The 26,873-nt window shown below is 46.1% G+C and overlaps 1 protein-coding gene across 6 annotated transcripts in view; it reads right to left on the reverse strand.

Annotated features, from left to right (window-relative positions):
- GLI1 (GLI family zinc finger 1) overlaps positions 1–26,873 on the reverse strand; it is a 154,406-nt gene that overhangs the window by 5,883 nt on the left and 121,650 nt on the right. For 2 of the 6 annotated variants that reach the window (XM_058168935.1, XM_058168936.1), the window contains 9 exons: positions 13,608–13,789; positions 12,057–12,159; positions 8,383–8,574; positions 7,199–7,346; positions 6,775–6,882; positions 4,807–4,947; positions 2,681–2,830; positions 712–876; positions 299–529 (listed from right to left, as the gene is read on the reverse strand). In XM_058168935.1, coding sequence (XP_058024918.1) covers positions 299–529; positions 712–876; positions 2,681–2,830; positions 4,807–4,947; positions 6,775–6,882; positions 7,199–7,346; positions 8,383–8,574; positions 12,057–12,159; positions 13,608–13,704 — 1,335 coding nt within the window. In that variant the 5' untranslated portion in view covers positions 13,705–13,789. Of the gene's footprint in view, positions 1–298; positions 530–711; positions 877–2,680; positions 2,831–4,806; positions 4,948–5,050; positions 5,660–6,774; positions 6,883–7,198; positions 7,347–8,365; positions 8,575–12,056; positions 12,160–13,607; positions 13,790–26,873 lie in introns of those variants that run through there. The other 4 variants (XM_058168937.1, XM_058168938.1, XM_058168939.1 and 1 more) reach the window with 4 other exon arrangements.

Genomic DNA, 26,873 nt, shown 5'->3' on the forward strand with positions numbered 1-26,873 from the left:
ATACACAGTTCAGATGTGGAGAACAAAGCGCTTTGATTTCTCTTTCTTGTCTCCCGATCTGCTTTCCATATGTGCAAGATGTTCATTCAAGAACATTTCACACAGCTTTGCTTTCGCTGTAAAATACATACCAAGAGTCAACCGTGTGGGAATTGTCCTTTGGTGCGTTCCCCGAATTCAAGAAAATCTGCCTCTAAATGCGACCTCAGTATCGGCCCAGCCTGCCTCTCAAGCACCCCTTGCAGTCTGAGGTCTTCTTCTCCCACCCTTCTCTCCATTTCCACCCCGTGCTGCTCACCAAATTAGAATCAGGTACCATGAGTTTGCCCTCTTCCTTCCTGACCTCACTATCTTTCTCCTGCTTCATGTCACCATGGAGAGCCAGAGTCCGACTGGTGGGCACAGTGTCTCCACGGTGCTTCTTGGTGACATGAGCATCTGGCCCATGCACTGTCTTGACATGTTTCCGCAGTGAGCTGGGATCGGTGTAGCGTTTGGTGCAGCCGGGGATCTTACAGACGTAGGGTTTCTGCCAGAAGACAGACAGGCCATTAGGGTACAGATACGTTCAGGGTGGAGAATGTTTCTTTACCTTTTTTTTTTTTGTATGACAAGGTAATATACACCCAATACCAAATTGCAGGCCTCCTTTTGGGACCTTGTCTACCTCAGCCATTAAAGTCAAGACTTACCTCAAGCAGTTGTCCATACCTCATTGGAATGTGTCCGGTTTTGGTGCTTGGCTCTGTCAGAAGCATTAGAGAAAGCTTTATTGCAACCTTCGTGCTCGCAAACATAAGGCTTTTCGCCAGTATGGGAGCGCAGGTGGGTCTTGAGGTTCTCCAGCCGTGAGTAGGCCTTATTGCAACCTTCAAACTGTAAAATAAAAGCAAGGAGAGAGGTTCACTATATGGTAGAATTTCCCTCAAAGCCCACTTTGTGGTTTAGCCAGGTTAAAATATTTCCTCGTGTACTGAAATTCTTGCCTTAACCTGCCTGCTGATTCTAGGTGTCCAGTAGATTTCATGGTCAACTTTATCAATGAAGCCAATTATAATCCTGCACACATCTCTACGGATAAAGATTCCTCAATGCCACCTACAGTTACGGTTCCAGTCAGTTGAGAAAGCACCTGGCTGCAAAATTAGTATTATGTTATTGAATGGGATCGCTTCCTTAGAAAGAATCATGTCTTAATAGGAAGGAAGCAGCTCTTCCTAACAACTGACAGGTGTTTTGGTTTGTTTTTTGCACAACGGCCAAACATGTTTCATGCACTGAAAATACTGGAGTGGAATGAGGTGTGCAATTTGCAGGGGATTTTTGTTTTTTCAAGGAATTGCAATAGATTAGCGAAAGTGGCACTGGCTGACTTATCATTTTAGGACTCTGCTTTGGTTGGATGGTGGAAGCAATATTTTGCTCATGTTAATATTCCAAGGCAAAAAATAAAGAGGTTCATGAGTTGAAGGTTTGTAGTGGAGAAACAATACAATGTGGAAATGCTCTAATCTAATCTAATGGAATTGGGTATGTCTAGTTTGCTGAAAAGAAAAACTAGGGGTGACATGATAGCAGTGTTCCAATATCTCAGGGGCTGCCACAAAGAAGAGGGAGTCAAGCTATTCTCCAAAGCACTTGAGGGCAGGACAAGAAGCAATGGGTGGAAACTGATCAAGGAGAGAAGCAACTTAGAACTAAGGAGAAATTTCCTGACAGTTAGAAGAATTAATCAGTGGAACAACTTGCCTCCAGAAGTTGTGAATGCTCCAACACTGGAAGTTTTTAAGAAGAGGTTGGACATCCATTTGTCTGAAGTGGTGTTTCCTGCCTGAGCAGGGGGTTGGACTAGAAGACCTCCAAGGTCCCTTCCAACTCTGTTATTCTATTAATCAACAGATCTGCAGCCAACCACAGGGTTGTAAGAATGCCAACCCTTGTGCAGTGATGTCATGATGGAAATCTTACCAGTTATGCATAGATAGTCCTCAACTTACAACAATTAATTTAGTGACCATGCAAAAAAAAAAAAGTGACATGGCTGTTTTTCACAGTTACGACCTTTGCAGCACCCCCACGCTCATGTGATCAAAATTCAGATGCTTGGCAACTGATTCATATTTATGACCGTTGCTGTGTCCCAAGGTCATGAGATCCCTTTTTGCGACCTTCTGACAACCAAACACAACGGGGAAGCCAGATTCCCTTAACAACCGGGTTACTAACTTGCCAATTGCAGTGTTTCATTTAACAACCGAGGCAAGAAAGGTGGTAAAATGGGGGCAAAACCCACTTAACAAATGTCTCACTTAACAGCAGAAATTTGGGGCTCTATTCTGGCTGTAAGTCGAGGACTGCCTGTACTTACAATCCTGATGCCTGATGCAAATTGAAAGATGGTGGCATTTGTATCACAACCGCATGATGCACATTGGCAACCTGCCTCCCTTACCTTGTTTGTAATGCCCATGGTCCAGAGCAGGGGTCTCCAACCTTGGCAACTTTAAGACTTGCGGACTTCAACTCCCAGAATTCCTCAGCCAGCAAGGAATTCTGGGAGTTGAAGTTCACAAGTCTTAAAGTTGCCAAGGTTGGAGAACCATGCTCCAGACAACCCTGCTTCTCTTTTTAGCTACACCTGCTAGCTCAAATGCCAGTTGTTTGTGTTTGTCCTACTTACTGTGCATTTATGAGGTTTTTCTCCCGTATGGCGCCTCATGTGGACGACCAGCATGTACTGAGCTTTGAAGGGTCGTTGTTCCCGGGAGCAGTCGTGCCAGTGGCACACAAATTCCTTCTTTTCCCCATGGATATGCTCATTGTTAATATGCTGCGGTGTTAGAGAAGTAAAAGAAGCACAGAGACCAGAATTAAGTGGCAGTGACTATTTCGGAATTCACCCGACTTCGGGAGAACAGGAGTTGTTTTAGAGTCCATCCATTATACATAGGACTGCGAACTAGGGAGATTAAATTAAATTATTTGGGGGAGGGGGACCCTTTTGCTTTTCACACATGTAAGTCAACATTTCAGTACACATATTACTATGATTCTTGTATCCCTTTTACTGTAATATATTAACCCTTTCTGGGTTAATGTACTGGATATTTTACAATATTCTTTGTTTTGTCTTTTTGGCTTGTTTGCTGCATTGTGGTAAATGGCTTAAAGAACTATTGGGAAGGTAATTAATAAAAGAAACTGATAAAAGTCTGGCTTTGAAATCGTATCAGACATTGCATGTTTCTAGCTCCTAATGTTGTATGCTCAGCCATGAAGTTCCTAGGAAAAGTAAAACATTTCTTAATCTAACCTATTTTGTAGGACTGTTGTGAGGGAAAAATGGCATGATTGCATGTAAGTCTTAATGGAAATAAAGAACAGATGTGTGATCTTATGTATTCATAAAAATATTCTTACCAGCTAGAAAGAAGTGACAATTTTTCACACATATCAAAGGTTTTTAGGATCTTTAAGTATGTCTTAACTTTAAATAGAGATGAGGAACATAATCCAGGGCCAACTTACATCATAAATATCAGTTGGTGTACTAAGCATACTATAATTCTGTGAATATGCTTAATGAGTTCATCATAATTCTCCTGTTAAAGCCATCTAGACTTACACAGCAGATACAGAAGACTCACTCTGGTGTCACTTTCTCAGGCAAATGAATGTTGCAGTAGTCATAACCATATGTTGTGACTAGGAGAAATTTCCTTACATTTACAACAATTAATCAGTGTAACAACTTGCCGCCAGAAATTGTGGGTTCTCCAACACTGGATGTTTTTAAGAAGGGATTGGACAACCATTTAATTTAGGGCTTCCTGCTTGAGCAGGGGGTTGGACTAGAGGACCTCCAAGGCCCCTTCTGACTCTGTTATTCTATTATTCTGTTAATCAGCAAATCTGCAGCCAACCACAGGACTGTAAGAATGCCAACCCATGTGCAATGATGTTATACAAAGGCAGGACTGCCAACAGAATTCTCTATTATTACTAAGTGTTAATACAGAGATACCTCCAGAAGTGGGCTGCTGAGGGTTCCCAGGGGTTCGGGAGAACCTCTAGCTAAGATTCTGTGCAGTTCGGAGAACCCCCAAATCCACTCCTGGCTGGCCCCACCCATCCCACCCTGCCCCTCCCAGGAGTCCCCACGTGACCCGTTTTGGATGTAGGTAAGTGCAGGGCGCATGCGGAGGCTCAAGGAGGATGAAGAACTGGCCAATAAGAAGTTTGGGAAGGCCAGAAACGGACCTGTTTCCAGCCTCCAGAGGACCTCCGGATCCTGGGGAGGCTGTTTTCACCCTGCCGGAGGCTCGAGAAAAGCTTCCAGAGTCTGGGGAGGACAAAAATCCCGTGGTGCAGGAGGTTGACTAGGCCATGCTCACCCAGCAACTGGGCAGATAACCCCTTGCTAAAATTTTTGAAGCCCACCCCTGGATACCTCAGTATTGTTAATTGGTTCCGGGAGACATGATGAGTTTCAAACACCTTTTTCCCCTAAGGAATAATATAGGGAGTCACAAGGCAGCTGACACCAACAAATTCTAGTTTGTGTGTTGAGCATCGTGACAAACGATGAACATTGCGACAAAATATCCCTGTCAAAATGCATTGAGTACCAAATTTGATGAGTTTCGAAGCAGTTGAGTACCAAGCCCTGGTACTCATCCTGCCCTCTTGCCAGAAAACTATATAAAAGTTTTAAAACAGGCCTCTATTCCAAGTAGAATATCGGGACAGAGGCTTTTCCAGTTTATTTAAAGACACACACACACACCCGTTACCCTGTCAACTTACATGCACTAGCTGTTCTTGAGTGTCAAACTCTTTGGTGCATCCTTCCCAGTGGCAATTGGTCTCATAAACTGCTTCGGCTTCCACCTTCCCATCTTCCTTCTCCAATTCATCTCGTGGATCAAGAACACTTAGTAAGGGGTCCTGGGATGGAAATAAAATGAATATTCAAAGATACCCTGGGAACATTCACTGGAAGTTTTCTTTCCCTTCAATTCACCAAAAGAGAACAGATAGTTCTCCCCACCTTACACTCTAACAAAGGTTCCGTGGTCTTGAGTGTCATCTTGATCTCTTCTTACCCACCACATGGCTGATGTGAAGATTTGAGGGCAGAATGAGGAGCCATCATTTACTAGTTCAGCACATGATCGGTATGCAAAAAGGTTCTGATTCAGTCCAGGGCATCCCAGGGAGTAAGGCTAGGTAAGGACCCTGGGTGATCGTTGCCTACTGAATGGCAGAATCAGACTGCTTCTAATGCATTTCACAGGGCTGTCCAGAGACCTGGATTTCGAGAGAAGAAGGCAATCCGAAACCTGTGTGGGCACGCCTGTTACACTTGATAGCAAGTTCTCAAAGAAGCCGAATCTCGGGCTTGTGTCATGTGATCCCAGGAAAAGATGTGTTTGATTTAAGGAGGTGCCGGTGAGCACAACGAATAAATAAACGGAGTGAAAACAGAACTTATTTGCATGGGTAGGTTTCTTTTACAATTGGATTAAGGAACTGATCTCTCGCCATACCACTGCTGATTTAACTAATTATCAGTATAGTATCAGTCACTGCAGAATGTCTTCTGTTGGCTGTCTCTTGGGGTAACTGCACCCCTTATATAGATGATCCAGCCAGAGCAGGTGCCAACCAGCTACTCAAGCCCTTCCGGGTACTCAGGATGGGATTTTTCTCCTATGGGGCACTTCCTATGGATAAGCTGCACATGTACATAAGTGCACATAAGCTGCACTGTTGCTCTCCTTCACACATTACGTTTTTATCTGTAATGTTTTTGATTTTTTTTTGGGGTCACATGAAAGAATCCCAACATAAGAAATCTCTCCAACCTTCCCATAAAAAAGGCTGTGCACAGTTTTAGTGCACAGGTAGCCTTTTCTCATGTCCAAAGTGGCTCCCCATTATTAAACAGGTAAAAATAGCGATGCTGTATAACTGTTATGGCGAACCTATGGCAAACATGCCACAGGTGGCATGCAGAGCCCTCTCTGCAGGCACGCGGGCCGCCAATCCAGCTCTGTGCCACTGCGCATGTGTGTGCGCCTCCCACCAGCCACCTGGTTTTATTTATTTATTTATTTGATTTTTATTTATTTGATTTTTATACCGCCCTTCTCCCGAAGGACTCAGGGCGGTGTACAGGCAGAATAAAATGAACAATACAAAATACAATTAAAATGCAATTTAAAAAAACTTATTTAAATTAGCCTGAAAATTTAAAATTTAGGTCTCTGCCGTGCATGCACGGCATGCATGCAGGAGATGCACATGTATGCACGAGGGGCAAGGGACCGCAGGGTTTGTGGGCATGGGCTGCACGCATGAAGGGGAGCGCACATGCGCACTGGGAGCATGGTGGGACCCACACACATGCGTGTGGCGCACATGGGGAGTTGGCATGTATCCACGCGGGGGTTGTACACACATTGCATTATGGGTGCGCATGCGTGCGTTATTATGCACACATGTTTTTGGCACGCAACGACAAAAAAGTTAGCCATCACTGGTGTATAATAATCCTTCTGTGATTAATCTAGCCACCTGTGAGCCATGTCTGTTCAGGGGATAAAAAAGAAAATCACACCAGCACGGTTGTGTAACACTGCCTCTGAGAGAGAACGGTTTCCTGTTCATTCTCTTCCTCCTTTTCAACCCCATGAGCCAGTCCCCGGCTATGGGTGGGGAGAGGGGGTGCATCTGTGGGCCTGTGAGCACATTGGTGAGGCCTGCTGTTACCTGTGTCCCCGTAGAGGCAGGGCTGGAAATGTCACCCTCCGAGCACTCCTCCAGGCACTTGGTGCTCAGGGCATCCAGCGGGCTGCCCAGGCTGGACTCTGACTTCAGCTGTGGGAGAGAGACGGCGAGAGCTCCAGGTGATGGCACCCCCTCCAACTAGAGCCCCAGCCCCAAACACTGTCCCCATAGTCTCCGCAGCCCCCCCATCTTCCTCTCCCAAACTCATTCAACAGATCATTCTAAGTGTGATAGGGCACCCTAGGAGTTTTAAATATTGGTAACGGCAGGTTTTTCTCTCCTCTGTCTCTTTTCTGCAGGTCCCGGTATTCCGCATAACAAGTTAGAAGTTGCTATCTTCGAGGCATAAGGTATCTGCCTGTTTTAGGGTGACAGGTCTCAAAGGGCTGGATGGGCACCCTCTTACCTGGCAGTGCTTCAGCATCCCACGAGGGGGTGGCATATGGTGCATCATCCCCGGTCGGCCAGTCACGTGTTCATGAGGCCCACAGGGAACTGTTGTGGGGTTGTGGCCAAAGGACATGCCTTGAGGTTTCTGGAACCCAAGTGAAGGGCTGTGGGGATGAGAAAAAGCATAAGCACTTGCCTCACAAGAATTCATTTGTCAAGTTTTAGAAGCAGTTGCATCTTTCGCGGCAGTGCAACTAAAAGGGTGACTGTGTGGTGGTGGGGAAAAAAAGTAACTTCATGGACTCCGCGCTGTGGTAGCCCAATATTGCAGGCTAACTCTGCCCACTGCCAGCAGTTCGATCCTGACTGGCTCAAGCTTGACTCAGTCTTCCATCCTTCTGAGGCTGATAAAATGAGGACACAGATTGTTGGGGGCAATAGGCTGACTCTGTAAACAGACTTTTTCTCCTCATAGCTAGCATTTGAAAACACGGATTAGAATTTTTTAAAACCAACAAAGAAATTCAGTCCAATCTAAAGAGTTGGAAAATTGATGGGTAAAATACTAAAATGACCTTGATCAGTCCTACCCGCCTGTCCATTTCTGTGGATACCTCCTCCATGTTAAGAGATTTGGGTCTGGGATGGAGCTTTCAACAAATGCCATATGATCAATCTTGGCTTGGTTCTGCTACAGAGTGACTCTAGTAGGGCACCTAGTTGGTGTCACTTTGGGAAGATGCGAATCTTTCTGCATAGTAAGTGTAAGTTCCTAAGGGACCCAGAAGAAGGGCCTTCTCTGTGGTGGCTCCCTCTCTCTGGAACATCCTCCCCTTGGAGATTAAATTGGCCCCCACTCTAACACTCTTTCAGAAGGCCTTGAAGTCGTGGTTCTGCCAGTGGGCCTGGGAAATCCAGAGTGAGATGGAGCCCATTACATGGGTAGTATGAATGTGTGCTGTTGCCGGGGGTGGTGTGGGTGGTTGTTATTATTTTTATTATTATTAATTTTATTTCTTTTATATGGTGTTTTCATATGCTTGTAAGCCGCCTTGAGTCGCCATGTGCGAGTAGGCAGCAACATAAATTTTCTAAATAAATAAATAAATCTATAGTAAACTAAGAGGGCTTCAACTTCCTATGCTAGTAACAATTGGTGTTGCAATCTCTGAAGGCTGTCTACCTGAATAACATGTCTACCTGACAGCACCGATGGAGAGGTGCCCATAGGAGCCCCCAGCTGAAGCACAGCGAGAGTTGATGTAAGCCACCAGAGAATTGGGAGAGGTGCGGATGACAGTTTGCAGATCGATGCTGGCATCTGAGAGTGGCGAGATGGACAGGGCCCGCTTTTTGGTCAGCTTTGCTGTGCTCCGGGGTGTAGAAAAACGACTACCTGGGGAAACACAGGAAGAACAAAGGAAACGCCAATGAGACAATCAGCCTCAGGACTGTTAGTATGAATTGGCAATGTTTTGTCTCTAGTTTCAAGCAGGGTTCTCTCCTAATCTTTATTGAAAATGGCAAGAATTGGCCCTGCGATCTTCAGCCTGCTATGCATGAACTGGATCCCAGGGATATAATTTTGCCAAGAAAGAAGAATTGATTCTATTTGGGAAGAGAGATTCGGCTATGCGATCCCAGGACTTAGATCATGGTGAAAGCAATGCGATGCAGTGGTTAAAGGGCAGTGGTGGGATTCAAATAATTTAACAACTGGTTCTCTGCCCTGGTGGGCGTGGCCATGGTGGGGTGGTGGGCATGGCCATGGTGGGCGTGGCCAGGGGTGTGTGACAGGCAGCACCTGACCTCCTGCAACCCCCTGGGAACAAAAACGGGCTGCGTTTTGGGCCTAGTAGGCCTCCCTGAAGCCTCCTGGGAGCAAAAACAGGATGGGGGGGAACGCCACCCCCTCTGTGCCCTGTTCTGGGCCTAGGAGGCCTCCGTACACTTAACTGGGAGCCAAAATGGGGCACATGGGGACTCCTGAAAGGGAAGGAAATGGGCAGGGAGTGGCCAGCGAGCAATTTAACTACCGGTTCGCCTGAACCGGCCCAAACCAGCTGAATCCCACCATTGTTAAAGGGCTGGTATAGAACTAAAGAGATCTAGATTCAAGCTTATCTTCAGCCATGGAAGCTCACTGAGGAACTTTGCGTTTCTCTCTCTCAGCCCAACCTACCAACAAGAATTCCCTTGGAGAGGAAAATAAGAAGAGGCCGAAAAGTAGTCCTTGACTTATAACCACAGTGGAGCCCCAAATTTCTGTTGCTTAGCAACACAGTCAAGTGAGCCGTAGCTCATTTTATGACCATTTTGCCAAAGTTGTTAAGCGAATCATTAGTTGTTAAGTGAACCTTCAGTTGTTAAGTGAATCATGCGGTCATTAAATGAATCTGGCTCCCCCCGCATTGATTTTGTTTGTCAGAAGCCAGCTGGAGAGATTACAAATGGTGATCACATGATCCTGGGACATGTCTGTTGTCAAGCATTTGATTTTTGATCATGTGACAATGGGAATGATGCAACAGACGTAAGTGTGAAAACCGGTCATAAGTCACTTTTTCAGTGCTGTTGTAACTTTGAATGGTCACTAAACAAATGAGTGTAAGAGGAGGACTACCTGTATGTTTCCTTGAGTTCCTGAAAGAAAGGCAAGATATAAAGCTGAGAAACAAATAAGAAAAACATGGATAAATATGAAAATTCATTTCTCCATATGTCTAGTTTCCAGAGATGGGATGGGAAACCTAAAGCCCTTTGGATGTGCCAGAATTATAGTTCCCATCATTGGCAGTGGCTGATAGAAGCTGTAGCATTTAGAAAGTCTCTGTTCTCAACTTCAGTTTTCAAAGCATTTTGGGGCATTCTGAGATTAAACCTCTTAATTCTTGGGTTACATTTTACCACTGGTCCAAAACCTGAAGGATGACTGATTGAGTTCAATGAAATCTATTTATCACAGTCTTAGAGTCAGGTATGGTAAAATAGCTAATAGTAGAACTGTTACATGCACCTATGTATGCAGCAGAAAAACAGTGAGTATCATAGGATCTAAAAATAAATAATAACATATATAATAAAACAATATTAAAAATAGTATTGTAAAGAATGATGATGAAAGGAATATCCAAACTTAATTGATAGTGCAACGTATAGTACAGACTGTAGCACAAAACTGGGCAACCTGGGAGTCCAAAAAAATAACAGTAACTAGAAATCACATTCCCTGCCTGGAAATTTCTTCAAGTCTGAATAAATGAAAGTCTACCTAGAATTTGTCTTTATTTAAAGGTAAAGGCTCCCCTTACACATATGTGCTAGTCATTCCCGACTCTAGGGGGCGGTGCTCACCTTTGTTTCAAAGCCAAAGAGCCAGCGCTGTCCAAAGATGTCTCTGTGGTCATGTGGCCGGCATGACTAAACACCAAAGGCGCACGGAATGCTGTTACCTTCCCACCAAAGGTGGTCCCTATTTTTCTACTTGCATTTTTTATGTGCGTTCCAACTGCTAGGTTGGCAGAAGCTGGGACAAGTAACGGTAACTTGCCCCATTATGCGGCACTAGGGATTCAAACCACTGAACTGCTGACCTTTCAATCGACAAGCTCAATGCCTTAGCCACTGAGCCACAGCGTCCCTGACTTTATTTAGGGAGCAGCATAAAGCATATGGCTTAGAGTTTCTATTGAGCCATAACCAAATGGAATTCTCTTACTGCAGTAGTTACATAGCTGGCTTTCAAAATAAAGAGAAGGTTATTTTTCCATTCTTTTTTAAAATTAATTTTGGAAGACTGACATTCCTAAATTTAGAAACCTCCACGGGTCTTATCTTTTGTACTGATTCTATAATTGTATTTACTTTTAAATTCTATAAATAAATTGATTAAATAAAATAAAATTATACCACAAGGATTTTATTTATTAAGGGCCTTGAGCTGCTAATTGAGGGATTTCTCACAAGGAAATAAATATATAATTTATTTTACAAAAATGCACAATAAAATCTGTCAAGATGGTTCCAAGAATTCTTCAATAAAATTTTGGATATTAAAATGTCAGTCAGTCTGTCTGTCTGTCTGTCTGTCTGTCTGTCTGTCTATCTATCTATCTATCTATCTATCTATCTATCTATCTATCTATCTATCTATCTATCTATCTATCTTTTTCTTTTAAGTACACTGAGAGCATATGCACCGACAAATTCCTTGTGTGTCCAATCTCTTCTGTTCTGTTCTCTTCTGTTCTCTTCTGTTCTGCTCTGCTCTGCTCTGTTATCTAGCTAGCTACCTAGCTAGCTATCATCTATCTAGCTATCATCTATCTATCATCTGTCTATTTTGTCTGTCTATTTTTTCACAATTATTATGATTCACAGCTTTACTTTAGATTGATGATTGTTTATTTCACTGGCTCAAATTTGAAGTCATATTTTTAAAGTAATTACAATACTATATGCTTTTGCCATCAAAATAATTCATAAAGAAAAAGAAAAAGCGGGGAGAATGTGAAGAAAAACCAAAACCACTAATTGTCTAATTTGTCACGTGGAACAATTCACATCCTTGCTACCCAAATGATTTCCCAGGCAGGTAGACTCTTCATCTCCAATATGGCTACAGAAAATTCTTTGAAGAGGAGTCAAATAGGGCATTTTAGAGGCATCCCAGAAGCGGTAGAGACCAAGGAGGTAGCAGTTCATCTGCTAGGAAACTCACCTCCCATATTAATATGGAAATTAAATGAATTGAAAGGGGTGTCTTAGATAAAATCATTATTGTTGGGGAGAGGAAGAGGAGATATCATTGGCTGATCATTTCATAATCTATGTCTGCTAAAGATTCCCATTTTCTACAACCCGCTAAAAAAAACCTACCATCAGTATGAGAAGGATGTTCACCTCCAGGTACCAATCCGTAGGTATGGTGATTCCCCACTGAGTTGGTTTGGTGATAGTATGGTAAATCACTGATGCCTGTGAAGGAGAGGCAAAACAAAGCAAGCCGTAGATATGGAGGGAAAGAGATAGAATGGTGAGACAAGTAGACAGAAACATGGAAATTGAGACATCATAGAAATGACCTGCTCCTTAAAACCAAAGACTGCTTAGTTTGACAATCTATTTCCATCAGTAGTTGGATAAATACATCTAGGAATTTACAAATGAGGCATCAAATTGGCTTTTCCCACTAGTTCTGAACACAGCAATCCCATTTAGTTATTATAATTAGCAAGCCAGATGTACCACTAATTGTTGCATTGTAGAATACAATTTTGTTCCATTTCATTTTATTTCACCAGTTCTATATTTCCCTATCTCCCCAGCTCCATCTTCCTTTCTATTCCAGAAGGGGAAATTGAGTTTCCTTCATCCTCCCTAGGCTGTTTTTGGTATGGAGGTGAGGACAGAGGAATTACCTCTGAGGTTTATTTCCCTAAAAGATTTTTTTTCTACTTTTGATATCTATTCCTTGTGTGTAGGATGATATTCTGTCTTGCACGAGCAATAACATTCTCCTGCTAAAGACAAAAATTATGGTGGGGTCTTTTGTACTTGCTTCTAGCTATGACACAAACAAACTCTTGCAATCTCTTTCCTCTGCCATAACATTACCATCAGCAAGATCTAGGTTATCTCTAATATAAGTTCTTCTTTGTCAGGCTATACTCCATGAGATATATCTGGTATATGCTAGGACACATAGCACTACTTAAGACTCATAGAGCATTAAGGGAGTCTCATCGATTTGGTTAGCATCCAACTTGAAGTGAACTGCACAACAAAAGGTTTCCACCACAAGCTTGCCTAGACTCTTAGGCAAACTGACATGGAAAAAGCCCAGTGGTGGGATTCAAAATATTTTATTACCGGTTCTGTGGGCGTGGCTTGGTGGATGTGGCAGGGGAAGGATACTGCAAAATCCCCATTTCCTCCCAATCAGCTGGGACTCAGGGCCAGTCAGAGGTGGTATTTACCGGTTCCCTGAACTACTCAAAATTTCCCGCTACTGGTTCCCCTGAACTGGTCAGAACCTGCTGAATACCATCTCTGAAAGAGCCCTTAAGAAATCTGGAAATCCCTCTTAAATAGGATGTAGTAGGCACCAGAGGTGGGTTTCAGCAAGTTCTGACCAGTTCTGGTAGCGGAAATTTTGAGTAGTTCAGAGAACCGGTAGTAAAAATTCTGACTTGCCCTCCCCCCCATCTATTCTCTGCCTCCCAATTCCCAGCTGATTGGGAGGAAATGGGGATTTTTGCAGTAACCTTCCCCTGGAGTAGGGAGGGAATGGAGATTTTACAGTATCTTCCCCTGCCACGCCCACCAAACCACACCCACCAAGCCATATCCACAGAACCGGTAGTAAAAAGTTTTGAAGCCCACCACTGGTAGGCACTCTTTGAGGCTCTTTCAGTCGCACTGACCTTCTACCATGGCACTAGGTTGGCCTTGCCCATGGAGAGGCCGAAGGTAGCAGTGTTCCATGTAGCTGTTAACCGGAGGGTTCATCGGATTGAACATAGTTTGTCAGAGGCTGAACACAGTCAAAGGAACATCTGGCAAGGTGGGGTGAAAATTGGCACTGCTTTTGTTGAAGAATCCAGATCTGCAAGAGAGGCAGTTGGTTATTAGACGTCTGTAGGGCAAAAGCATTTATGGGAAGAAATATTTGTAAGCTTATTTTTGATTTATTCTGCAATCAGCTCAAGATCAGCTCAACAAGCATCTGTTTTTAGCATTGTCAGGGAGAGAAAGACATTGTGGTGTGGTGGTTAGGAAGTCAGACTGGGACCTTGGAGTTTTAGATTCAAATCCTTATTCAGGCTTGAAGCTCATTTAGATAACTACCAGGTGGACAGGCGTTCCATAGTAAAGCTTAAAAGGAAGAAGTAGGGAATAAGTACAGAAGTGCTCCAAATGGAAGGCAAAATAATCTGGATTCTGCCCTCTGTAACATTCTGCGATTGAATCAAGAATGATTCCACTGTAAAATCCTCATTCAGAAGCACCTTTATTGCAGTGGTGAAATCTGAACCCGGTTTACTACTGGTTCGCTGGCTGCGTATGTGCTCTGTGCGCACATGCGCAGTGCACACCGTGCACCAAATACTAGCTGTGTACGCGCAGTGCACGCCAAAAAGAGGCATGCGGTAAGTAGAACAGCGCGCGGGTGTGTGTGTGTGTGATCAGCTGTGGCACGTGATCTTTTTTTTTTACTTTTAAAAGCATTGCTTTTAAAAGTAAAAAAAAAAAGCCTCTGATGATCGCTTGGCAATCAACCGAATAGGTTGTAAAAATATGCTTTTAAAGGGTTAAAAAAAGGCTCTGATGATTGCGTGGCTCGGCTCGGCATAGGGGGGCACGGATTTTTGCTACTGGTTCCCTGAACCACCCAGTGCTATTGCTACCGGATCGACTGATCCAGTCCGAACCGGGAGCATTTCATCCCTGCTTTATTCTTAGGCAAGTAAAGATTGGAGAAGGATTATAGCAATCATTTGGGGAGGCTTCTGATGTCACAGAAATCTTCTTTGCTATTAATACAGGTAGCCCTTGACCTATGACCACAAGTGAGCCCAAAATTTCTGTTGCTAAGTGAGACATTTGTTAAGTGAATTTTGCCCCATTTTATGACCTTTCTTGCCACAGTGAAGTGAATCAATGCAGTTGTTAAGTTAATAACATGGTTGTTAAGTGAATCTGGCTTCCCCATTGTCTTTGCTTATCAGAGGGTTGCAAAAGGTGATCAGATGACCCAGGGACACTGCAACCATCATAAAACTTCAGTGGGTCAGTTGCCAAGTGTCTGAATTTTGATCAGTTGACCATGGAGATGCCGCAATGGTCAAGTGTGAAAATGGTTATAAGTCACTTTTTTCAGTGCTGTTATGAATTTGAACACTCATTAAACAAACTTTTGTAAATCAAGGACTATCTGTATGCATTTAAGCTTGCTTTTTGCTCAACCCAGTCTCATAAGAGTCACAAATTTAAGTTTTACATCTTTAGCAAAACTTGGGTGGCAACATTGTGCTGCATGCTGGCAGAATAACGTTTTGCCCAGTTTGCCTTTGCTGGTATTTCCGGGCTTCTGTAAAGATTTATGTGTTTTATTAATCTCCAAATAGAACCACCAAATTTCCATTGCCTAAGACAATCATCTGCATTTCATTTGGTGCATGGCAATAACCAGCAATGTGTCTGAATTCCGGCAGAGGGAGCTCGTTCTTAACACTCTTAACAGAATCGGATTTCCTAAAATAATTAATCTAGCCTGTTGCTGCTAAAAGAGGTTGGCTATAACATCCACCGTCTCTAATCGGCATAGCTAGTTGTGCCATCTGAAGACAGCCAGAGTTGTCATCCAAGGCATTTGCAGGATATGTGTTGGAAAAGATTAACTCTTTAAAGCCAAAGGCCATTCATGACAAATATAAATATGTTTCTCTACTCTCTGTTAGGTTTACAGCAACTCTGATCCTACTTCCAAAGCAATTGGCAACCGTTGAGAGATACATTTCATTAAAAATAAAAAAGAGGCATATAGTATTAGAGATATTCTCTACAATATGACAATTAGCCTTTATAATCTATCTGAGCGCTTAATATTTGAAATAAAAATTGTTAAGTGTTCTTATTTATCACATTTTCATCTTATGCCTTAGAGCTAACGTTCTCTCCCATCTCATTTTATCTTCAAAACAAACCGTGAAGTAAGTTCGGCTCAGAGATTATAATTGGTGCAAGATTAACCAGGGAGGCTTTTTGGCTGAGTAGAGATAAGAATCAAAATCCCTCTGCTCTTAACTGTAAACTATACCACCAGTTCTGTTTTGGAGTATTCCCTCCTCACCACACACTCATGTTTTTGTCCTATTTTTTACTTTCATTTTCCCAAGCAATAAGAAGTGTTTGCAAAACAACCCAGAGAATGATACCAAATACTGAAATGCTATACGCCGCCCAGTCACTTTCATGTCAGATGGGCAGCTATACAAATAGGGTATTTATTTATTTATTTTGTCACAACATCATATAAAAAGATTATATAGTATATAAACATATATATGAGTAAATATTAGGAGGTATAAGCATATATATATATATATAGGAAGAAGAAAAGAAAAACAATAGGACAGGAACGGTAGGCACGTTTGTGCGCTTATGCACGCCCCTTATGGTCCTCTTAGGAATGGGGTGAGGTCAACAGTAGAAAGTTTTTGGTTAAAGCTTTTAGGATTATGGGAAGAGACCACAGAGTCAGGTAAAGTATTCCAAGCACTGATGATTCTGTTACAGAATTTTGCAATCTAGATTAAAGCGGTTAACATTGAGTTTAAATCTGTTGGTTGCTCTTGTATTATTGCAATTAAAGCTGAAGTAGTCTTTAATAGGAAGGACATTACAATAGATGATTCTGTGAGTTAAACTTAGGTCTTGTCGAAGGCGACGGAGTTCCAAGTTTTCTAAGCCTAGGATTTCAAGTCTGGTGTGTATGTGTATGTGCATGGTTGGCTGAGGAATTCTGGGAATTAAAGTTCACAAATCTTAAAGTTGCCAAGTTTGGACAGTGTGTTTTAGAATATAATTATAATAATCCTTGGATTGCCTTCTCCGCTTATGGGCTGTGATGATCTTGGTTCAGAAGCCCCATGTTTTTGAACCACATGCCATAGTTTAAGGGAGGTCCATGGCAGATGAACTGATGGCTTTGGAGAAATTTGCATTCGTTCTTCTGAAATTTTAGGGTAAAGGTTTTTCCTCCATGAGTCTCCTTGGAGACTACTTGCCCTGTGTTGTGTCTTGCCCGCCCTCAGAGCAGCCGGGGCCTTCTTACCTGCTCCCCAACACTGAGGAATGTATGCCTTCCGGCCCAAGTCCTGGCTCCATGCCCCCACAAACTGCAGAAGAAGGAGCATCTCCTGCCCCAGCCCTGACTCCATGCCCAGGCAAGCAGACAGCTAGACCCCTCCCCTCCTCCACAGCAGGTGAGCCTGAGGAGGTTTACTCCCAAGAACAGCTGATTGGGTGACCCTCGCATCAGAAGATTGGAGGCGGAGGCAACAGAGGAAGGAGGGCAGGCCTTAATGAGTGCTGAGTCATGGAGCCACACCCCATGGCCTATATAAAGGATCTACTTTCTGGCAGTCTCTGAGTCAGGCAAAAGTCAAACTGATCTTGCTGAAGTCACTTACTGGTCTCCTGCCTGCTCTGAGGACTTTGCTAGGACTTTGGGCAGAGCTGCAGAGGCAAGCCTGATTCGGATTTCCGGACCCAGCCGTCAGCGGAGGTGGGACACGACATCTTGCCTGACCCCTGACACATCTACAAGATGGATCAGCAACAGCTGGCGCTGATTGTGCAGCAGCTACAAACAGACAACCAGCAACTGCAACAGCAAGTCGCCCAGCTGACTGCTCAACTGGCTGCTGGGAATGCCCCAGCAGTCCAACCTCCTCCTCCTCCTCAGCGCCACAGCCCGGTACGGTGCGGAGAAGTTCTCAGGGCGGATGGAGATGTTCCCGGCCTTCATGGCCCAGTGCCAGACCTACATGGCAATGCGGCCGGGGGACTTTCCAGATGACCGGGCCAGGGTGGCCTTCGTGATGAACCTGTTGTCTGGCCAGGCTGCGCAGTGGGCCACGCCTTGGTGCTCAGGGACAGCCCCTTGCTGGCGGACTACCAGGGGTTCTGGGGCAACCACGCCTGATGTATGAAGACCCTGTGCGGGCCCAGGCGGCTGCCTGGCGCCTCGGAGAGATCCAACAAGGGCCCCGCCCCTCAGAGCAGCCGGGCCTTCTTACCTGCTCCCCAACACTGAGGAATGTATGCCTCCGCCCAAGTCCTGGCTCCATGCCCCCACAAACTGCAGAAGAAGGAGCATCTCCCTGCCCCAGCCCTGACTCCATGCCCAGGCAAACGGAGCAGCTAGACCCCTCCCCCTCCTCCACAGCAGGTGAGCCTGAGGAGGGTTTACTCCCAAGAACAGCTGATTGGAGTGACCCTCGCATCAGAAGATTGGAGAGGCGGAGGCAACAGAAGGAAGGGAGGGGCAGGCCTTAATGAGTGCTGAGTCATGGAGCCACACCCCATGGCCTATATAAAGGAGCTACTTTCTGGCAGTCTCTGAGTCAGGCAAAAGTCAAACTTATCTTGCTGAAGTCACTTACTGGTCTCCTGCCTGCTCTGAGGACTTTGCTAGGACTTTGGGCAGAGCTGCAGAGGCAAGCCTGATTCGGATTTCCGGACCCAGCCGTCAGCGGAGGAGTGGGACACGACATCTTGCCTGACCCCTGACACATCTACAAGATGGACCTGCAACAGCTGGCGCTGATTGTGCAGCAGCTACAAACAGACAACCAGCAACTGCAACAGCAAGTCGCCCAGCTGACTGCTCAACTGGCTGCTGGGAATGCCCCAGCAGTCCAACCTCCTCCTCCTCCTCAGCGCCACAGCCCGGTACCGTGCCGGAGAAGTTCTCAGGACGGATGGAGATGTTCCCGCCTTCATGGCCCAGTGCCAGACCTACATGGCAATGCGGCGGGGACTTTCCAGATGACCGGGCCAGGGTGGCCTTCGTGATGAACCTGTTGTCTGGCCAGGCTGCGCGGTGGGCCACGCCTTGGTGCTCAGGGACAGCCCCTTGCTGGCGGACTACCAGGGGTTCTGGGGCAACTCGCCTGATGTATGAAGACCCTGTGCGGGCCCAGTCGTCTGCCTGGCGCCTCGGAGAGATCCAACAAGGGCCCCGCCCCCTCTGGGAGTAAATCGCGGAATTCCGGTTGCTGTGCCATGATTCGGACTAGAACGACACGGCACTAGCGGACGCGTTCAAGAGGGGCCTTCGGAAGAGCTCCAGGGCGAGCTGGCTCGGGTGGGCGCCGCGGACCCTCGTTGACCTGGTGCCCTCTGCCTGCGCCTCGACACCCGTCTCCAGCAACGCCCGTCCTGTCGCCGCCCGCAACCGTCAAAGACCGTCGCCCTCCCTCGACCCGTGCCGACCCGTCCGGGCCACCCGCGCCGTGGCTGCCGCCGAGGAGCCCATGGAGTTAGGGCGGCCAGGCCTCGCCTGACGGCCCAGGAGGCGGGCGGGCGCCAAGGGGCTGTGCTTGTACTGTGGGAGCCCGGCCATTTCGCCGCCGCATGCCCCAGGAAGCGCGGGCGGAACACGTCGCCCGTCCCGAATCCCGGCCTGGCCAGTCGGGAACGGGCAGGCCCGGCCCAGGGGAAACCCTAGGCGGGCACGGACCAAGCCCCGCCAGACATGGCGGCGTGGACCCTGGGCCCCTCGGCACCTGATTTTGGACACCGGGTGTGGGTGGGTGACCGGCGGAAGGATCGGCACACGCGCTGGTGGATTCAGGGCCACCACGAACTTTATGGACCGGGCCTTCGTGGACCATTTTGGTGTCCCTTGGTTCCGGTAGACCCTCCGATGGCGTCGAGACCATCGGCGGGAGGAGCTGGTGGCGGACCCATTAACCGCCACGCAGCCCTTGCGCCCGCCATCGGGGACCACGAGGAGGCGATTCGCTTCACGTGACAGCGGACCTCCACTTCCCAGTGATCCTCGGACTGGCCTGGCTGCGGACGCACGACCCTCAGGTGGCCTGGTCGCGAACGCCATCTCGCTTCCCAGCCTGCAGTGTGTCGACCACATCCGCCACACCTGCGCCCGGCCAGGGCGTCTTCACCCGGCCGTCGCCGTGCCCCCGGAGCTGCAGGACTTCGCTGACGTCTTCAGCGAAAAGGAGGCGGACCGCTTACCCCCGCACCGGCCCTACGACTGCCCCGTGGACCTGCAACCCGGCGCCCCGCTGCCCACGGGACGCCTGTATTCCATGTCCGAGCCCGAGTTGGCCGCCCTCAGGGACTTTCTGGACAAAAATCTGGCCCGAGGGTTCATCCGGCCTTCAAGTCCCTCTGTCGGCCCCGGCCCTCTTCGTAAAAAAGAAGACGGGGGATTTGCGCCTGTGTTGCGACTACCGCCGGCTGAACGCCATCATGGTGCGGACTTTGCTAGGACTTTGGGCAGAGCTGCAGAGGCAAGCCTGATTCGGATTTCCCGGACCCAACCGTCAGCGGAGGAGTGGGACACGACATCTTGCCTGACTCCTGACACATCTACAAGATGGATCAGCAACAGCTGGCGCTGATTGTGCAGCAGCTACAAACAGACAACCAGCAACTGCAACAGCAAGTCGCCCAGCTGACTGCTCAACTGGCTGCTGGGAATGCCCCAGCAGTCCAACCTCCTCCTCCTCCTCCTCAGCGCCACAGCCCGGTACGGTGCGGAGAAGTTCTCAGGACGGATGGAGATGTTCCCGCCTTCATGGCCCAGTGCCAGACCTACATGGCAATGCGGCGGGGACTTTCCAGATGACCGGGCCAGGGTGGCCTTCGTGATGAACCTGTTGTCTGGCCAGGCTGCGCAGTGGGCCACGCCTTGGTGCTCAGGGACAGCCCCTTGCTGGCGGACTACCAGGGGTTCTGGGGCACCACGCCTGATGTATGAAGACCCTGTGCGGGCCCAGACGGCTGCCTGGCGCCTCGGAGAGATCCAACAAGGGCCCCGCCCGGGAGTACATCGCGAATTCGGTTGCTGTGCCATGATTCGGACTGGAACGACACGGCACTAGCGGACGCTGCTCAAGAGGGGCCTTCGGAAGAGCTGCAGGACGAGCTGGCTCGGTGGAGGCGCCATGACCTCGCTGACCTGGTGCCCTCTGCCTGCGCCTCGACACCTGCCTCCAGCAACGCCCGTCCTGTCGCCGCCCGCAACCGTCAAAGACCGTCGCCCTCCCTCGACCTGCCGCCCCCGCCCCGGCCCACCCCGCGCTTCGTGGCTGCCGCCGAGGAGCCCATGGAGTTAGGAGCGGCCAGGCCTCGCCTGACGGCCCAGGAGCGGAGCCGGAGGCGCCAAGGGGGGCTGTGCTTGTACTGTGGGGAGCCCGCCATTTCGCCGCCGCATGCCCCAGGAAGCGCGGCGGAACACGTACGCCCGTCCCCGAATCCCGGCCTGGCCAGTCGGGAAACGGGGCAGGCCCGGCCCAGGGGAAACCCTAGGCCGGGCACGGACCAAGCCCCCGCCAGACATGGCCGACGTGGACCCTGGGCCCCCTCGGCACCTGATTTTGGACACCCGGGTGTGGGTGGGTGACCGGCCGGAAGGGATCCCGGCACACGCGCTGGTGGGTTCAGGGCCACCACGAACTTTATGGACCGGGCCTTCGTGGACCATTTTGGTGTCCCTTGGTTCCGTAGACCTCCGATGAGCGTCGAGACCATCGACGGGAGGGAGCTGGTGGCCGGACCCATTAACTTCGCCACGCAGCCCTTGCGCCTCGCCATCGGGGACCACGAGGAGGCGATTCGCTTCTACGTGACAGCGGACCTCCACTTCCCAGTGATCCTCGGACTGGCCTGGCTGCGGACGCACGAACCTCAGGTGGCCTGGTCGCGAACGCCATCTCGCTTCCCAGCCTGCAGTGTGTCGACCACATCCGCCACACCCGCGCCGCCAGGACGCCTTCACCCGCCGCCGTGCCCCGAGCTGCAGGACTTCGCTGACGCCTTCAGCGAAAGGAGGCGGACCGCTTACCCGCACCGCCCCACGACTGCCCGTGGACCTGCAACCCGCGCCCGCTGCCCACGGACGCCTGTATTCCATGTCCGAGCCCGAGTTGGCCGCCCTCAGGGACTTTCTGGACAAAAATCTGGCCCGAGGGTTCATCCGGCCTTCCAAGTCCCCTCTGTCGGCCCCGGTCCTCTTCGTAAAAAAGAAGACGGGGGATTTGCGCCTGTGTTGCGACTACCGCCGGCTGAACGCCATCATGGTGCGGACTTTGCTAGGACTTTGGGCAGAGCTGCAGAGGCAAGCCTGATTCGGATTTCCCGGACCCAACCGTCAGCGGAGGAGTGGGACACGACACCCTGGCTCTTCAGACGGCCCCTTTCCAGTGGTGGGTTTCAAAATTTTTTAAATAGTTCGGTGGGTGTGGCTTAGTGGGCGTGGCATGGCTTGGTGGGTGTGGCCTGGTAGAGGGGAAGGATACTGTAAAATCTCCATTCCGACCCCACTCCAGGGGAAGGATACTATAAAATTTCCATTCCCATCCCACTCCAGGGGAAGGATACTATAAAATCTCCATTCCGTCCCCAATCCAGGGGAAGGTTACTGCAAAATCCCCATTTCCTCCCAATCAGCTGGGAATTGGGAGGCAGAGAATAGATGGGGGCGGGGCCAGTCAGAATTTTTACTATCGGTTCTCCGAACTACTCAAAATTTCCGCTACAGGTTCTCCAGAACTGGTCAGAACCTGCTGAAACCCACCTCTGCCCCTTTCCATCCTAAAGGCAAGGCCTCATTGTCCCTTTCACCAGCCTGGGCAATGAGCAGAAATGTAGCTGCTGCACGGCATGGAGACCTTTGATCTTCTGCTTGCTGCAAAAACCATTAAGGATGGGAATCAATGCCTAGGCACCCCACTGGCTGCTTGGAAGGAATACTGGTTAACTTCTTGATCGCAGGAATGAATCCTTCTGGAGCAGGTCAAAAAACCTGGCTGTATAGAAGTGCTATTAGGGCTGATCTATACCGATGTTTCCCTCAGCACTGGAACATGTGGCTCACTTGCCTATCATGCTGATACATTCCTCAGCCCATTCTCCTGGTATTATTTCTCTTTCTCTCTAGTCTGTTTTTCCCACCCAAATTGCTTTGTCAGTGATGCTGCTTTCCAGGGACTACTGAGCACGTGTATTCCCATCTTAGTTTTAGAACTCCGATGAACAGAAGTAGCTTTGAAGATGGAGGATTGTTTCGCATCATGGAATTGGGGGAAGAAGTTTGTTTTGAGCAGTTTATTTTTTTACAACCTACATATGTCAGACTGCAGCTATAAAGAGCTACACAATTTAAGTAGAGATGCGTCTAGCTGGTATCAGACAACAGCATAGTTCTCCACCCACCCACCTCGCTTCTCTTGGTATTGTGATGCTATTGGCAGCCTACTGTACCTATGTGGACTGAAAACAGAAATACTAAAAGCATGTGAGATTTCAAGAACCATCTGCATCTCCCCCAAGAAAGTGGGGGCTGTGCTGGGGTTGATAAATAAGAACCCAAAACAGTGAGTCAATTTGAAAAGCAATGACTCATAAATGAAATATGGCTCTGGTGTATATCCTGCACTTGGGAACAGGTAATTCAGGATTCAGATTGCCCACTTTCATTTATTTTTTACAGTTCATAGTTCATGTGAACATATCCAGAACAACTAGACACAAGAACAGTTTTTTCCTGAACGCTATCACTCTGCTAAACAAATAATTCCCTCAACAAACTATTTACTAAATCTGCACTACTACTAATCTTCTCATTGTTCCCATCACCCATCTCCTTCCACTTATGACTGTATGACTGTAACTTTGTTGCTTGTATACTTACGATTTATATTGATATTGTTTCCTGATTGTGTATTTGTACCTATGACTATGATTAAGTGTTGTACCTTAAGATTCTTGATGAACGTAACTTTTCTTTTATGTACACCAGGGGTAGTCGATTTTATACCTACTGCCCACTTTTGTATCTCTGTTAGTAGTAAAATTTTCTAACCGCCCACCGGTTCCACAGTAATGGTGATTTATAAAGTGTATCGTCATCTGCGTATGCCTCTCGCACATCGTGGATTGGGTTTGGGGGGGACGCCAGCTACCAGCTCTGCTTATTTGTTACAGCTGGGTGGTGTGGGGAGAGATGCGCAAGCTATTCTAGGACGAGGCTCCCACTATAGCGCCATTTAGTTTCACTTACGTAACGTGAACTAAACTTATGTGCGGGCGATACAGATAGTATATTTTCAGAAATTTAAATTTTCACGGGGAATTTTATGAAAACCTAATGAAAATGTTTTTAAATAATGCTATGAAATTTTTTTAAAAAGTCAATTAAATTTAAAAAAAGGAAAGTGCTTCAGTATCGGACAAAACCCCTACAGCCCACCATAAAAGCTGGAACACCCACTAGTGGGCAGTAGGGACCAGGTTGACTACCACTGATGTATACTGAGAGCATATGCACCAAAACAAATTCCTTGTGTATCCAATCACACTTGGCCAATAAAAAAATTCTATTCTATTCTATTCTATTCTATTCTATTCTATTCTATTCTATTCTATTCTATTCTATTCTATTCTATTCTATTCTATTCTATTGGAAGAAACTCCAGGCCACCGGATTATAAAAGGGAACCTTAATCCACGTTGTGTCAAATTCTCTCAGTTGTATATAGCTTTGTACTCTAAGAATCCTTTTGTCATTAATACGTCGAATCATCCTCAGATCTGGAAAAATTTCCTCATGCTCCAATTTAGATATTCATACATAAAGGAGGGATGAAAAGAGAGCTTCATTCTCATGAGAAATCTCTCACAACCAAACATACTTACAGAACATTTATCTAGACATGCAAGTTCATACTATTCAGCAAATATGTTTGTTTGGTGTTTGGTGCGTTTGTGTGAGAATTAACAAGGCTTTCCAAGAATTGGCCTCCCAGTCATGTACAAGCACTATTCAGAACATTCTCCAGCAGTCTAAATTTTAAGAATTATGATTGGACAGAATGTGACCAACATTCCAAGTGAGAAGGCAGGGTAGAAGTGGTTATCATCATTTAAAGGAGTACCTACTATGAAGTGAATCTCTATGTAATCTATACACTGTATGCACAAATACAAATACAAAGCTCCATTAATTGAAGATGGGGTGCAGTGAGGGGAGCAGAGCTGTTGTTAAAATTGGGATGAGTGAAATCGCATTGTGTTATTAAAGTTTTAGATATGAAGAAACAGAGTGGATGACACGAAGATTGTTAGAGAGTCAAAAACAATGTGAGAGAACTTGCGACAATTTCAGATACTTGTTACAGGTACTTATTCAAAATAACCAATAATCCAGTTTGAATGGCAAATTTTAAATTCCATTTAATTTCTCCTTACCTACTATCTGAATTATCTGAATTTGAAATGGTTTGATACCACTTCCGGTATGGCTCCGGTTCATTGAGAAGCAGCTTTGATTAGGCTGCTAACTCCCTAGTCTGTAGAGCTGTCAGGACATCGTAAATCTGGTACAACAGCTTGGAAATCTCTTCCCTCGGGCAAAGAGGGAGAGATGAGCATTCAGGCTGAAGTTGAGACACCCAAATATAGCCTCAGAAGCTTCTGAGGCTTGCGGGGAGTTCTCCTTCCATAGCCTGATAAGCTCCTGGCTGGGGGAGGCATCTGCCTTTATGGCAGAGGAAACGTAGCATCCAATTTCCATGGCAGGAATTGATTTATGATGGATTGTAACGTGGACGGAGCAGAAACTGGAGTTCTAGCACTTGTTTGTAAGAAGACTGCAAGCCCCTGAGGATATATTTGTTGCGAAGATAGGAGAGAAGAAAGCAAATGGCGGTTTTGTGGAATGTGTGTACTAGAAACGAAAGTTAAAGAAATGCTTACTAACAGCTAGTGTCGAATTAGAAGATATATAGGAAGATACTGACTAAATGGAAGAAACGAGAATTTTATGATTTATATTTTTTCTTCTTCTTTGGGATTATAGTGATTTAGAAGAAAAGTTTTTTGAATTTTTCTTTTTTAATTATTTTTTTTTTGGTCCGTTATTAAGTTATATTTTTTAAAAATGGCTTCTAAGCAAATAGTGCCAAAAGTCATTAAAAACTTTGAAATTTCTTCAGTTCAGATTCAAAAATTAAAAGAAGAAATCAAAAAGGAATTAAGAAATTCTTTACAGGAGTTTTTGGAGAGTCATTTTTTAGAAATAGATCAACAATTTGATGAAATAGAGAAAGAGATGTTGGATTTTAAGGAAGTGGTGGAAGAGCAGAAGAGGGAAATGAAAATGGTAAAGGATGCAATTGCGCAAATATTAAGCTCTTGTATTCAGATGGAAGATGATCTTGCAGAAATTAATAAAGCTAATTTAGAATTGCAAAGGAAAATAGAGGAAATTCAAAAAAATCAAAACAATTGGAACTTAGATAATAAGATGGAAGATATACAGGCAAAGTTAAATAGGGCAGATGAAGAAAGAGTAATATTACAATATAGATTAATGGAATATGCTATAAGGGTGAGGGGTTTGAAGCAAAATAGGAAAGAAAATTTAAAAGAGATTTTTACGCAAGCCTTTGCTCAGATAAAGGGTGTGGAGCCGGAAGATTTTGAGATTAATATTGAAAGAATTTATCGTGTTAATTCTTGGTGGGCAAGACAAAATAGAGTACCGAGGGATGTGGTTATTTATTTTACAACTAAAAAGGTTAGGTATGAAATTTTGCAAGCCTTTTATAAAAATAAATTTCAAATATTGGGACAAGATATAAAAATGATGAAGGAAATTCTTCCTAAAATGTTAAGAAAGAGAAGAGAATTTGCTTTTTTAGTGGATGAGTTTAAGAAACATCAGATATATTTTAGATGGGAAGTTCCAATGGGTTTGTCAGTGAATTTTAGAGGCAGAAAGTATTTTCTTAATTCAGTTATGAAAGCGAGACATTTTTATATTAATGTTTTAAAGAGTGGGAATCCTTTGTTGTTAGATGCTAAGTTAATTGGTTTGGAAATGATGGAAAATAGAATGGGAGAGGGGAGGAATGTTTAAGATGTGAATATGA

The sequence above is a fragment of the Ahaetulla prasina genome, chromosome 2, assembly GCF_028640845.1.
Source record: "Ahaetulla prasina isolate Xishuangbanna chromosome 2, ASM2864084v1, whole genome shotgun sequence".
NCBI lineage: Eukaryota > Metazoa > Chordata > Lepidosauria > Squamata > Colubridae > Ahaetulla > Ahaetulla prasina.